Consider the following 15579-nt stretch of genomic DNA (forward strand, 5'->3'; position numbering starts at 1 on the left):
AGTTGGAGTAGAGTTGGAATATATCTCACCTCCGGGAGGAGGCTTGTTCTTGGAGGTAAGGATGACGAAGCCGAAGCCTTCGTTGTCTTTGCGTTGCAGGGTGACGTCGTAGCATTCTGCTTGGTGGGGGGAGCTGGCTGTAGGGACCTGGATGCGGGGCAGCTTGGGGGAGCCATTGACCAGGGCTGGAGCCACCTGCTGCTGACCACTACCACCATCCTCCTCTCCACTGCCCTCTGATCACACAGGCACAGAGAAAAATAGTTTTATATAGGTTCAGTTGGGATAACTTACTGTCTAAATTATATTCATGTAATTGTCAGGTTGTTTATGGTCTCTCTCTCACAGCCATTCTTATGAAAGCTCAAAGGTATGAGTTAACATCACTTTATTGGTCAATTGCATACACGTTCCAACCTCAATTTTACTTCCCCCTGAAAGACACACATACATCAGTGGAGGCTGGTGAGAGAAGCTATAGGAGGAAGGGCTCATTATAATTGCTGGAATGTAATTAATGGAACGGTATCAAACACATCAAACATATGGAAACCACGTTTGACTCCGTTCCATCCATTTCATTCCAACCATTATAATGAGTCCATCCTCCTATAGCTCCACCCACCAGCCTCCATTGACATACATATACAGGTTTTGGAGAGCTGCGGGGGGTTGCCTCACTGAGCACCTGTTGTTGTGGGGGGTTAAGTGCCTTGCTCAAGGGCACAACGACAGGCAATGGCATGTAGGATTTTATACTAGCAAGCCTCCAGTTACCAGCTCACTTCTCGCCAGATATTTTCCCGACGGATTGCTGACTCGCCTCTCTAACCGGTAAGCTTTCTGCCGCCCCTTAAAGTTGTTTATAATGCTCAGTTTAGGCCACCAATGATTCATTTTAGGCTGTATCAATGTCATGCTAGTGTTCATTTTAAAATGAACCCCACAATTACGGTATAGAAAGACTCACTGATGTGTGTTTGGCATATCTGTGCACAGAATAGGAAATAAATATTTGGAAAGAAATGTTTGCTAAGTCAATTCTGCCTCAGTCAATCTTTCATGTGTAGCCTATGTGTTGGTTTTCTTGAATCTTTGTCTTGTCAACTCATGCTTTGATTTCAACCACAAAGAGTATATGATTGATGCTTAATTTCCTCCAGTACGATCATTTCTGTCATTCAAAGCAATTTCAAAAGTTCTCTCTCTTGTCATAGAAGCTTATTTTTTTGTGTAAACAAAGCTGCTGTATACTGCGTGGGCTTCAGTCTGTCAGAACAGAACAGCACTCATCTTGTTTTCTGTGTGCCATGGAAATCTTCTCCTCCAACTGGATCTGATTCCACAGCACTTCACACAATTATCAGCACTTTTAGAAGAGATGCATAAACACTCAAACACAAATGTCTCTTTATTTCTCAATCTTTCTCTCCTCTCAAAGCCAACTGTCTACTCACACTCACAGTCACACCCAGCCACTCACATACCTGCATGTGCCAATTTCCTGCGGACTGTTAGCATGACCTGTCCATTGCGGGCAGCGTTGGTCATCAGCTCCAGCACATGCTTGTGAGACTTGCCCTTGACTGGCACCCCGTCGATACACATGAGTTCATCACCTGCCCGAAGACGTCCGTCCTTCTCTGCTGCTCCTAGGGGCACGATGGCACCAATGTACACCTGGCGCAGGGAGAGAGGCAGGTATGATGACATTTATTTAAGACACTCAAACACAGGGGGATAACTTTAACCTGATTTAGAGCCTGTTTCCCAGACCCAGAAAAAACATGGCCAATGGAGGTAACCCATTTAAAGCACTATTAACTACTACTAGGCTTAACCTAGTTCCAGGAAAGCAGCCCACAGTGTGCCCAGAGTTTTAAAACGTCTTAGGGATAGCCCCCTTTTTTTAAATTTTCACCTAAAATTACATACCAAATCTAAGTGCCTGTAACTCAGGCCCTGAAGCATGAATATGCATATTCTTGGTACCATTTGAAAGGAAACACTTTGACGTTTGTGGAAATGTGATTTGAATGTAGGAGAATATAACATAATAGATCTGGTAGAAGAAAATAAAATTTAAAAACAACAGGTTTTTTTCTATCTCCATCTTTGAAATGCAAGAGAAAGGTCCCAATTCTAGCCAGCACAATTCTAGCCAGCACTCTGGTTGTAATTCTGATGGTTTCCACAAGATGGCAGCAGTGTATGTGCAAAGTTTCACACGGGTAACTTGAAGTATGAGCGTTCTCCATGACATTTAGTGTGAAGTCACCCAGGTATATATGGGCAAATCGTGAAGCAGACATTTGCATTCATATTACATTTTTCTGCAATAATATCGTCAACTCTGTATACTTGGACTTTTATTTAGCTTTTCGAGTATTAGTAGCCATAGTCAACCAGTTTTCATAACATAATTTTGAATATTCTTATCATTTTTGTCCAAAAGGAAAAGGCATGCTGTCGCAAAAGGTTAGCACCTACATTTTGTGACAGACACAGGGTTTCCGGATACACCCGTAAAGCCCAGCTCATTGGCTATCTAGATAGCTTTGTTTGACCCCGATTGGTGCTTATTTGACAAAGTTAGAGTCGTTCAAGTGAAGACCGCCTTCGGCGTGCAATGAAGGCATCTCTCTCTGACCAAATATGGTGTCCTATAGGATATACTACACCCTTAATTATATAGTGAAGTCTTGTTACGTTCTAGGATCTCTGAGGAATACATACAAACGTGATTGGATTCGTTGAACCAATGTTTAGGGTGAGATTTTCACTGATTCCTTTTTTTGTAAATTGAACGAGTGGAAATACAAAATTGATCGTACATGCTATATGGACCCTTTTAGGATATGAAAAAGGATTTTATCTAACAAAACAACACTTCATGTTATCTCTGGGACCATTTGGATGATAAATCAGAGCAAGATTTCATAATGTAAGTACACATTTCACCTTCAGAGGTGAATTTATCAAACCTATCGCTGTGAAAAAAAGTGTTTTGTTGTTAGGAGCTCTCCTCAAGCAATAGTATGGCATTTTCTTGAAGTAATACCTACTGTAAATTGGACAGTGCAGTTATATTAACAAGAATTTAAGCTTTCAGCCGATATAAGACACTTATATGTACAGACATTTGTTGTATGTACAGACATTTGCACTGCATGATTTACAACTGTCCCGTTGATGGGATGCCGATGCCTAAGAAGTTTTAATGCTGGCTGAACCAGGATAGAGCAGTCTCTCTGGGTGGGTACTTACGGGCTGATCTGGCCCCTCTCCTCCTAAGACTCGGAAACCAAAGCCAGACTCCTGGTTCCTCTTGATGAAGACATCTAGGTCCTTGGTGTTGGGGGCTGGATAAACAGGGAAAGACAGGGAGAAGGACACAATGGGTTAACTCACTATTGTTAGTGAAGAATAGCCAGATACTGTGCAGTGGAATGATAAGACTTGGACAACCTGCTAAGTAATATCAGTCTGACAGGTGGAAAATGTGAACTACAGTATGATGTGAAGTCTCTTGTGACAGACTGAACATTTAAAAGTACCAGCCAAGCAGTGTTGTGAGAGACTGGATAGAGACTGTCCGTCAGTCAGGTTAGATGGGTTTGTGTATACTCACGTTTGCTGTCCAGCAGGGCCTTGGACTTGAGGTAGAGTTCTGAGGGGTCAGGCTTGGGGGAGGCTGAGTGGATGCTGTTGGGGGAAAAGGGAAGGGGCTGTGGGGCGGGGGTCAGGGCTGGCTCTGGGGTGCTGAGGGTCTCTGTGCTGGTTGTCATCTCCTTCTCCTTTCTCTCCTGCCTCTGCTGAGACATGGGAGCAGTGCACTGCAACACAAACAAGATGATTCAATTAAAACTATGTTTTTTATTCATATCATGGTTTTAACATAGACAGTTTACAATAACCTACAACTCAGACACTGAGTGAAATAGTGTTGGATTTAGGAAGAGTTACCTTTCTTCTGTAACCCCAAACTACACTTAGGAGTTTTCCCCCTAGTGTCTACAGTGCTGGCCTTAACTCTACTAACACAGTCCCTTTATAAAGCTGAATGATAATACTTCCACTGAGCCAAAGCCTTAGTTATATATCTCAATATAAGGCTTTGTCTGCACTGATTCTGAGCCGTGTACAAAGGCTTGTTGCTGACCAAGTAGACTTCTCTAGTCTGTTGTTCAGAGAAGGCAGCCCTCTAAGAATGTATCTGCTGGGCTCTAGGAACAGAACTATTGAACATGGCTTAAAACCTCTTTGGGATAGGGGGCAGCATTTTCACTTTTGGATAAATAGCGTGCCCAATTTCAACTTCCTGCTACTCATGCCAAGAGTAAAAAGATATGCATATTATTAGTATATTTGGATAGAAAATACTCTGAAGTTCCTAAAACTGTTTTAATCATGTCTGTGAGTATAACAGAACTTATGTAGCAGGCAAAACCCAGAAGACTAACCATTCAGAATGATTTATTTTTGAGGTCACTGTCTGTTCATTGGGTTCTCATGGGAAAACGATATTTCTTAGGCACTAGTTTGTAGTTCCTACCGCATCCACTGGATTTCACCAGTCTTTGGAATTTGGTTGAGGTTATTCCTTTGTACAATGAAGAAGTACGGCCAACTTGGAAAAGGGTAATGCTGTTGAGAGTTGGCCAAAACTTGAGAAGTGGCGTTAGTTTCCTCTCGTCCTCCATTGAAAACTGATAGACCCGTCTTCAATTTGATCGATTATTAACGTTTAAAAATACCTAAAGTTGTATTACAAAGTATTTTGAAATGTTTTGGCAACGTTTACAGGTAACTTTTGAGATATTTTGTAGTGACGTTGCGCAAATTGGAAGCTGTTTTTTTCTGGATCAAACGCGCCAAATAAATTGACATTTTGGATATATATGGACGGAATTAATCGAACAAAAGGACCATTTGTGATGTTTATGGGACATATTGGAGTGCCAACAAAAGAAGCTCGTCAAAAGGTAAGGCATGATATATATTTTATTTCTGCGTAGCGCCTGCAGGGTTGAAATATGCTACTCTCTTTTTTTTACTGTTGTGTTATCATCAGATAATAGCTTCTTATGCTTTCGCCCAAAAGCCTTTTTAAAATCTGACATGTTGGCTGGATTCACAAAGAGTGTAGCTTTAATTTAGTATCTTACATGTGTGATTTAATGAAAGTTTGATTTTTATATAATTTTATTTAAATCTGGCGCTCTGCATTTTCCCTGGCTTTTGGCCAAGTGAGACGCGACTGTCCCCCTATCCTAGAGAGGTATAAACAGCTTACACCACTGCTACATACTACAGTTACTACCAGCCAGGATGATAAGTAGCTGTTTGCCAGGAGCACATTCACACACCCCAGTCAGCCGGTTGCCTCCAAAAATAACACCATTGTGTGTGTGTGTTTTTGGCTCGCAACTCGTGTTAGCTCTTTGAATAATTCTCTCTACAGCAGACGACTCTGCTTGCTGGTGGGGGAAAGAAACTAAGACAAAGTTATATCACGATTGTTTTAATAATTAATCTCCTGTCTGGTGTTTAAAAGCGCTGTGTTTCTGTCTCTGTTCCTAGACTCACTTGACACTTTCTACAGTATCTGTCCCAAATGGCACTTTTCCCTCCTACATAGTGCACTACTTTTGACCAAATAGGCCCTGAATAAAAGAAGTGCACTATATAGGGAATAAGGCGCAATTTGGGACACAGGGGCTCTCATTAGAATCCCCTGTAGAGGCCAAGGGGAGAGAGTCTCTGTGAGAGAGGAGAGAGTGAGGAGAGAGAGTCTGTGAGAGGAGAGAGTCTCTGTGAGAGAGGAGAGAGTAGAGTCTCTGTTAGAGCGGAGGGAGTGAGGAGAGAGTGAGGAGAGAGAGGAGAGAGTCTCTGTGAGAGAGGAGAGAGTGTGAGAGAGGACAGCAGGAGGAGGAGAGGAGAAGGAGCAGGGTAATTAAAAGCATTTCTTTTAACTTACAGGTTTTAGAGACTTCACGGGAGATGTCTGACCTGGGGGCGGAGAGAGGGAGAGAGAAAAAAAAATAGAAAGATGACTCAATACAGTAGAAGAAGAGCATTTACTATGGAGGACATATTGGGTGACTGGGTTATTGTGATGGAGGTCTGATAGATTATTATACATCTCTGTTTCCCCACACCATTGACCCTGTTCTGATGTGAAACAGTACATTCTCATTCATCATACAAGATGACTGTTTCCCCTAGACACACACTCTGCCCTACATAATGAGTGGTAACCATGACAGCCCCATATATCTCTATATCCTCTCCCTGTTCTACTCTCTGATACTAAACGCCAGCAGGATCATGGTTCAACTTGACCAGTAGGTGGTATGATGCTCAAGCAGCAGCGTGGGAAGGATCTCTGACGTCAACACAGAGAAACAGACTAAGGGAAGAGGAATGAGATGTGCCTCACCAAGGGTTAACCTTGTAATTTATTCTCCACACCTGTTGCTACCATTCCACAGTAAGACACTCCATTCAGATAATCAGCATTAGACCTACCAGCCTCATCGAAAGAAGCCCATTGACCATGAAAATAAGCCCAGTGACCATGAAAAGAATCCCAGTGACCATTAAAAGAAGCCCAGTGACCATGAAAAGAATCCCAGTGACCATGAAAAGAATCCCAGTGACCATGAAAAGAATCCCAGTGACCATTAAAAGAATCCCAGTGACCATTAAAATAATCCCAGTGACCATTAAAAGATGCCCAGTGACCATCAAAAGAAGCCCAGTGGTGTATATCTGTATGACACACCAAAAATACTAACGGTCTTGATGAAAATGTAATCAGGTAACAATAATGTACATTTATTTATCTTCATAATTGTCATTTTATCCACTGTACTATGTTTTGTTTATGCATACATGTGTATAGATGATGTAATGCATTCTAGATGACGCCTGTACCATTTTTTGACTAGGATTGTTTTTCGTTTCCCAAAACTCAATTTAAGTGGTCCACAATGTGTATTATTGTATCATTGTGGAGGGACCTCCTGATGACCCTCTTAGGGCTGAGATCCCGTTTACGGGATCGATATGACAACAGCCAGTGAATACCAGGGCGCCAAATTCAAAACAACAAAAATCTCATAATTAAAATTCCTCAAACATACATGTATCTTATACAATTTTAAAAGGTAATCTTGTTGTTAATCCCACGGCAGTGTCCGATTTCAAATAGGCTTTACATCGAAAGCACCACAAACGATTATGTTAGGTCAGAGCCATATCACAGAAAAACACAGCCATTTTCCCAGCCAAAGAGTGGAGTCACAAAAATCAGAAATAGATAGAATTAATCACTAACCTTTGATGATCTTCATCAGATGACACTCATAGGACTTCATGTTACACAATACATGCATGTTTTGTTTGATAAAGTTCATATTTACATAAAAAAATCTCAGTATACATTGGCTCATTATGTTCACTAGTTCCAAAAACATCCGGTGATTTTCAAATGTTGATGAAAATACAAGTGTTATGCATGGAAATATAGATAAACTTCTCCTTAATGCAACCGCTGTGTCAGATTTCAAAAAAACTTTACAGAAAAAGCAAACCATGCAATAATCTGAATACGGCGCTCAGAAACCCAACAAGCCAAAAATATATCCGCCATATTGTGCAGTCAACAGAAGTCAGAAATAACGTTATAAATATTCACTTACCTTTGATGATCTTCATCAGAATGCACTCCCATGAATCCCAGTTCCACAATAAATGTTTGATTTGTTCTGTAATGTCCATCATTTATGTCCAAATAGCTACTTTTCTTAGCGCGTTTGGTAAACAAATCAAAACTCACGAAGTGCGTTGACTAGTTGCAGACAAAATGTCAAAAAGTTCCATAGAAACATGTCAAACGATGTATAGAATCAATCTTTAGGATGTTTTTAAAATAAAACTTCAATAATATTCCAACCGGAGAGTTCCTTTGTCTTCAGAAAAGCAAAGGAACGAGAGCTCTCATGTGAATGCACGTGACCAGCTCATGGCAGCTGGCAGACCTCTGACTCATTCCCCTCTCATTCAGCCCCCCTTCACAGTAGAAGCCTCAAACAAGTTTCTAAAGACGGCTGACATCTCGTGGAAGCCTTAGGAAGTACAAGATGACCAATATCCCACTGTATCTTCAATAGGGGCTGAGTTGAAAATCGACCAACCTCAGATTTCCCACTTCCGGGTTGGATTTTTTCTCAAGTTTTTGCTTGCCATATGAGTTCTATTATACTCACAGACATCATCCAAGCAGTTTTAGAAACGTCAGAGTATTCTCTATCCAAATATACTAATAATATGCATATATTAGCAATTGGGACTGAGGAGCAGGCAGTTTACTACTCTGGGCACCTTATTCATCCAAGCTACTCAATACTGCCCCCAGCCATAAGAAGTTAATAAAATGTTCTAACTCTTACACAACACACAGGTAGCAGTCACCAGTCAGCACCTTTTCATTGACCATGGTGAACATTCCCATAGGAATTACCTGTACCGCCTAGGGCAAGCACCATTATTGCACAGCGGAAGCACCCTTTAGTGCTTGGGGCCAACCCAGCAGGCAAGTTCCTGTTCTCCCTCTCTATGGCTGTCAGTGGTGGAGAGCTGCTGTTACCCCCTGGTCATAGACCCAAGGTTCTATACCTCAGCCCCTAGGTGACCTCCTGATGACCCTGCCAGCCCCTCCACCAGTCTCCCCTCATTCTCCCATGGAGGAGTCAACAGTATAACCTGATCCTGCTCCCTCCCCAAGGCCTCCTCAGGACAAACACTTCACAGTACAGGAGTCAGGAGTTGGCACACAACACATCTCTGGCTGAACATACTGCTTCTTGACTCATTCAAATTTTTCGGTTTTTAAACAACTAATGGACCGACGTCAGTTCAATTACTTGAGCTCAATGTGCAGTTTCTGTAGAGATAAATCAGGGATGGAGAGAGATAGAAAGCGGTTGCTTCGTGAGCCTGAAAATACGTGATCTAAGTGATTGATAGTTGGTATTCAGCAATCATAAAAGTAATTATTTACTTTGAAGAACTACTAAAGTAGTGATTTTGTCAGATGGTATAGACAGCTGCTATATAGAGATGACTTGGAATTAAATAATAAAGTCATCAAATAAAACAAATATTGAATTAAAGTAAAGCAATGTAAATAAATGATGGTTAACAAGTGGTAATCAGTAATGGCTTCAGTCACTACTATTATGGGACTTTTATTCATATTTTCTTTCTGTGTTGTTACATCACTCAACCCACATAATGCATTTAATGTCTACATTTTTTTACCAAAACCGAACGGACCTCTAATCACTCAGCACAATTAGGACTCTTCAGAGCACACGTCACTAGGTGAACATACTGTATCTTCACCATTACTCTCCACTTCACAAAATGTCAGACTGCCTGCCATTGAAGTCTGAGCTGAGAGATAACTACTAGTGCTGGAAAATGCCAGGTACCTCAAAATACAAGATCATCGATACGATATGCATTGCGATTCTCACTATTCTATACAGTGCCTTGCGAAAGTATTCGGCCCCCTTGAACTTTGCGACCTTTTGCCACATTTCAGGCTTCAAACATAAAGATATAAAACTGTATTTTTTTGTGAAGAATCAACAACAAGTGGGAAACAATCATGAAGTGGAACGACATTTATTGGATATTTCAAACTTTTTTAACAAATCAAAAACTGAAAAATTGGGCGTGCAAAATTATTCAGCCCCTTTACTTTCAGTGCAGCAAACTCTCTCCAGAAGTTCAGTGAGGATCTCTGAATGATCCAATGTTGACCTAAATGACTAATGATGATAAATGCAATCCACCTGTATGTAATCAAGTCTCCGTATAAATGCACCTGCACTGTGATAGTCTCAGAGGTCCGTTAAATGCGCAGAGAGCATCATGAAGAACAAGGAACACACCAGGCAGGTCCGAGATACTGTTGTGAAGAAGTTTAAAGCCGGATTTGGATACAAAAAGATTTCCCAAGCTTTAAACATCCCAAGGAGCACTGTGCAAGCGATAATGTTGAAATGGAAGGAGTATCAGACCACTGCAAATCTACCAAGACCTGGCCGTCCCTCTAAACTTTCAGCTCATACAAGGAGAAGACTGATCAGAGATGCAGCCAAGAGGCCCATGATCACTCTGGATGAACTGCAGAGATCTACAGCTGAGGTGGGAGACTCTGTCCATAGGACAACAATCAGTCGTATATTGCACAAATCTGGCCTTTATGGAAGAGTGGCAAGAAGAAAGCCATTTCTTAAAGATATCCATAAAAAGTGTTGTTTAAAGTTTGCCACAAGCCACCTGGGAGACATACCAAACATGTGGAAGAAGGTGCTCTGGTCAGATGAAACCAAAATTGAACTTTTTGGCAACAATGCAAAACGTTATGTTTGGCGTAAAAGCAACACAGCTGAACACACCATCCCCACTGTCAAACATGGTGGTGGCAGCATCATGGTTTGGGCCTGCTTTTCTTCAGCAGGGACAGGGAAGATGGTTAAAATTGATGGGAAGATGGATGGAGCCAAATACAGGACCATTCTGGAAGAAAACCTGATGGAGTCTGCAAAAGACCTGAGACTGGGACGGAGATTTGTCTTCCAACAAGACAATGATCCAAAACATAAAGCAAAATCTACAATGGAATGGTTCAAAAATAAACATATCCAGGTGTTAGAATGGCCAAGTCAAAGTCCAGACCTGAATCCAATCGAGAATCTGTGGAAAGAACTGAAAACTGCTGTTCACAAATGCTCTCCATCCAACCTCACTGAGCTCGAGCTGTTTTTGCAAGGAGGAATGAGAAAAAATTTCAGTCTCTCGATGTGCAAAACTGATAGAGACATACCCCAAGCGACTTACAGCTGTAATCGCAGCAAAAGGTGGCGCTACAAAGTATTAACTTAAGGGGGCTGAATAATTTTGCACGCCCAATTTTTCAGTTTTTGATTTGTTAAAAAAGTTAGAAATATCCAATAAATGTCGTTCCACTTCATGATTGTGTCCCACTTGTTGTTGATTCTTCACAAAAAAATACAGTTTTATATCTTTATGTTTGAAGCCTGAAATGTGGCAAAAGGTCGCAAAGTTCAAGGGGGCCGAATACTTTCGCAAGGCACTGTATGTATTGCGATTCTCACTATTCTATATGTATTGTGATTCTCACTATTTTATATGTATTGTGATTCTCACTATTCTATATGTATTGTGATTCTCACTATTCTATATGTATTGCGATTCTCACTATTCTATATGTATTGTGATTCTCACTATTCTATATGTATTGTGATTCTCACTATTCTATATGTATTGTGATTCTCACTATTCTATATGTATTGCGATTCTCACTATTCTATATGTATTGCGATTCTCACTATTCTATATGTATTGTGATTCTCACTATTCTATATGTTTTGCGATTCTCACTATTCTATATGTATTGTGATTCTCACTATTCTATATGTATTGTGATTCTCACTATTCTATATGTATTGCGATTCTCACTATTCTATATGTATTGTGATTCTCACTATTCTATATGTATTGTGATTCTCACTATTCTATATGTATTGCGATTCTCACTATTCTATATGTATTGTGATTCTCACTATTCTATATGTATTGTGATTCTCACTATTCTATATGTATTGCGATTCTCACTATTCTATATGTATTGTGATTCTCACTATTCTATATGTATTGTGATTCTCACTATTCTATATGTATTGCGATTCTCACTATTCTATATGTATTGTGATTCTCACTATTCTATATGTATTGCGATTCTCACTATTCTATGTATTGTGATTCTCACTATTCTATATGTATTGTGATTCTCACTATTCTATATGTATTGCGATTCTCACTATTCTATATGTATTGCGATTCTCACTATTCTATATGTATTGTGATTCTCACTATTCTATATGTATTGTGATTCTCACTATTCTATATGTATTGTGATTCTCACTATTCTATATGTATTGCGATTCTCACTATTCTATATGTATTGTGATTCTCACTATTCTATATGTATTGTGATTCTCACTATTCTATATGTATTGTGATTCTCACTATTCTATATGTATTGTGATTCTCACTATTCTATATGTATTGTGATTCTCACTATTCTATATGTATTGTGATTCTCACTATTCTATATGTATTGTGATTCTCACTATTCTATATGTATTGTGATTCTCACTATTCTATATGTATTGTGATTCTCACTATTCTATATGTATTGTGATTCTCACTATTCTATATGTATTGTGATTCTCACTATTCTATATGTATTGTGATTCTCACTATTCTATATGTATTGTGATTCTCACTATTCTATATGTATTGTGATTCTCACTATTCTATATGTATTGTGATTCTCACTATTCTATATGTATTGTGATTCTCATTATTCTATATGTATTGTGATTCTCACTATTCTATATGTATTGCGATTAGAAACTGTGATTTTATTGCAATTCGATGTTCCAATTCGAGAGTCATGAGAAAATGAGATTTGACCAGCCATGGAAAAAGTACTAAAAAACAAATTGGCTCCATATGTAAAAAGAAGATGGAGAACAAGCTATGAATACTGGAATTTGTGCAGGTACAGAAAACTGCAAAGAATATTGCAATATTGTCAAAACAATACGATATATCGTCAAAAATAATATACAAGATTCCCCCCCCCCCCATCATGAATCACTACCTAGCCAAACACTACAGTTGTCTGAATATATCTTGCGTTAGCATACCCTTCTCATCCTCCCTCTCCTCCTCCTCCTCCCTCTCCTCCTCCCCCCTCCTTTCTGGTCAAGGTGCAGAGGTGCAAATGGGAAATGGATAGTGGATCGATAGTGGGAAAGACTAGAGCATGAAATTGCTTTATTAAACGGTGGGTGGCTCTGGGGCTGGCTTCTGGGAGGGCCGGCTTCTGAGGAGCTGAACGGCCATCTAACATACTTCCTCTATGAACTACTACTACCACATCTTCACAGCAGCATGACCCAGTCAGACTACGGTGGAAGCAATCAGTTTGGTCTGGCAGCTCCTCTGAACACAGGTATGTTGACTGGGATGAAGGCATGCACTGCCACACTCCTATCATAACAATGCTGATTACCAAGGCCTAAGGCAGTAGTTCACAACCAGGGGTAGGACACCGACTCTAGGGGTACTTTACCTATCCACAGGGGTACTTGAGAAGACTCATGAGACCATCGGCCTACTGGTAAAATGAACATGAAGGGGTACTTCCGGGGTACTCCGTGCAGAGCAATATTCAGTCGGTGGTACAGTAACCAAAAAAAGGTGGGCAACCACTTGTCTACGGCAAGCCCATAAACTACTGCAAAGAGGAAGCTGTTTTGTGAAACACATCTTAGAGACACTCTTATGACTCTCACCAGAAATGACCTTGCTCAAGGCATACACTGTCTAGTATAGACTGAGAGAAAGTGCATATTGCATAGGAGAAGCAGCTGTAATGCAGAGCTTTATAATATCATATCAACGGATATGTCTGTCTCACCTCCTCTGAGAACTAGCACGTTGACCTCGCTACCCACAGGTAGGTCTTTCAGGATGTCCACCACCTGGGAGTGGCTCATTGTCTGGACGTTCTGACGGTTGATCTCCTTGATTACATCACCCTTTAGCAGGCCATGACACCACTGGGCATCCAGGATCATCTTCACCTGGGATTACATTGGTTAGGTTACATTACATTACATTTGATTACATTATATTGGATTAGTTTAACCTACATTAAATTAGATGAAAGTACATTCGGTAAATCTTTACTGTAGGCTTCCTTATATATACCATTCATCAAGCTGTTACAACACCTACTACTACATAAGGCTTTATACAGAGGTGTTCTCTAGCTCAGTGGTTTACTAACTTATTTGACCCTCGACCTGGTTGGTTCAAAGCTTGCGACCCCCACGCACAATCACTGCGCAAATGTAGCTCGTCATGACAGCCATAAACGGTGATGCATTTTCAAAACGCAAGATATAGAAATTGAATATATAGAAACGCAGAAACACCTGCATTTTGAGATGAAAGTCATTAATGTTAGCGGTCAATACTAACTAGGGATATTATGTCACACTGTCCGTTCTGGAGTCCAGAGCAAGCAGAATCATACAGCCTACCTGTATGCAGCAGGGGTTACAGGATCATACAGCCTACCTGTATGCAGCAGGGGTTACAGGATCATACAGCCTACCTGTATGCAGCAGGGGTTACAGATCATACAGCCTACCTGTATGCAGCAGGGGTTACAGGATCATACAGCCTACCTGTATGCAGCAGGGGTTACAGGATCATATGACCTACCTGTATGCAGCAGGGGTTACAGGATCATATGACCTACCTGTATGCAGCAGGGGTTACAGGATCTTACAGCCTACCTGTATGCAGCAGGGGTTACAGGATCATACAGCCTACCTTTATGCAGCAGGGGTTACAGGATCATATGACCTACCTGTATGCAGCAGGGGTTACAGGATCATATGACCTACCTGTATGCAGCAGGGGTTACATGATCATATGACCTACCTGTATGCAGCAGGGGTTACAGGATCATACAGTCTACCTGTATGCAGCAGGGGTTACAGGATCATACAGCCTACCTGTACGCAGCGGGGGTTACAGATCATACAGCCTACCTGTATGCAGCAGGGGTTACAGGATCATATGACCTACCTGTATGCAGCAGGGGTTACAGGATCATATGACCTACCTGTATGCAGCAGGGGTTACAGGATCATATGACCTACCTGTATGCAGCAGGGGTTACAGGATCATATGACCTACCTGTATGCAGCAGGGGTTACAGGATCATATGACCTACCTGTATGCAGCAGGGGTTGCAGGATCATACAGCCTACCTGTATGCAGCAGGGGTTACAGGATCATACAGCATACCTGTATGCAGCAGGGGTTACAGGATCATATGACCTACCTGTATGCAGCAGGGGTTACAGGATCATATGACCTACCTGTATGCAGCAGGGGTTACAGGATCATATGACCTACCTGTATGCAGCAGGGGTTACAGGATCATATGACCTACCTGTATGCAGCAGGGGTTACAGGATCATATGACCTACCTGTATGCAGCAGGGGTTACAGGATCATATGACCTACCTGTATGCAGCAGGGGTTACAGGATCATACGACCTACCTGTATGCAGCAGGGGTTACAGGATCATATGACCTACCTGTATGCAGCAGGGGTTACAGGATCATACGACCTACCTGTATGCAGCAGGGGTTGCAGGATCATACAGCCTACCTGTATGCAGCAGGGGTTACAGGATCATACAGCCTACCTGTATGCAGCAGGGGTTACAGGATCATATGACCTACCTGTATGCAGCAGGGGTTACAGGATCATATGACCTACCTGTATGCAGCAGGGGTTACAGGATCATATGACCTACCTGTATGCAGCAGGGGTTACAGGATCATACAGTCTACCTGTATGCAGCAGGGGTTACAGAATCATAC

General features: G+C 41.2%; 1 protein-coding gene across 4 annotated transcripts in view; it reads right to left on the reverse strand.

Annotated features, from left to right (window-relative positions):
* The window catches only part of LOC110531231 (membrane-associated guanylate kinase, WW and PDZ domain-containing protein 3), a 259379-nt gene that overhangs the window by 12102 nt on the left and 231698 nt on the right, over positions 1–15579 (reverse strand). For all 4 annotated transcript variants that reach the window (XM_090185057.1, XM_036988576.2, XM_036988577.2 and 1 more), the window contains exons 12-17: positions 13592–13757; positions 5981–6012; positions 3632–3836; positions 3268–3362; positions 1488–1680; positions 30–236 (exon numbers count right to left, since the gene is read on the reverse strand). In XM_090185057.1, coding sequence (XP_090041183.1) covers positions 30–236; positions 1488–1680; positions 3268–3362; positions 3632–3836; positions 5981–6012; positions 13592–13757 — 898 coding nt within the window. The remainder of the gene's footprint in view (positions 1–29; positions 237–1487; positions 1681–3267; positions 3363–3631; positions 3837–5980; positions 6013–13591; positions 13758–15579) is intronic.

The sequence above is a fragment of the Oncorhynchus mykiss genome, chromosome 9, assembly GCF_057628025.1.
Source record: "Oncorhynchus mykiss isolate SJ-2025 chromosome 9, ASM5762802v1, whole genome shotgun sequence".
Classification (NCBI taxonomy): Eukaryota; Metazoa; Chordata; class Actinopteri; order Salmoniformes; family Salmonidae; genus Oncorhynchus; species Oncorhynchus mykiss.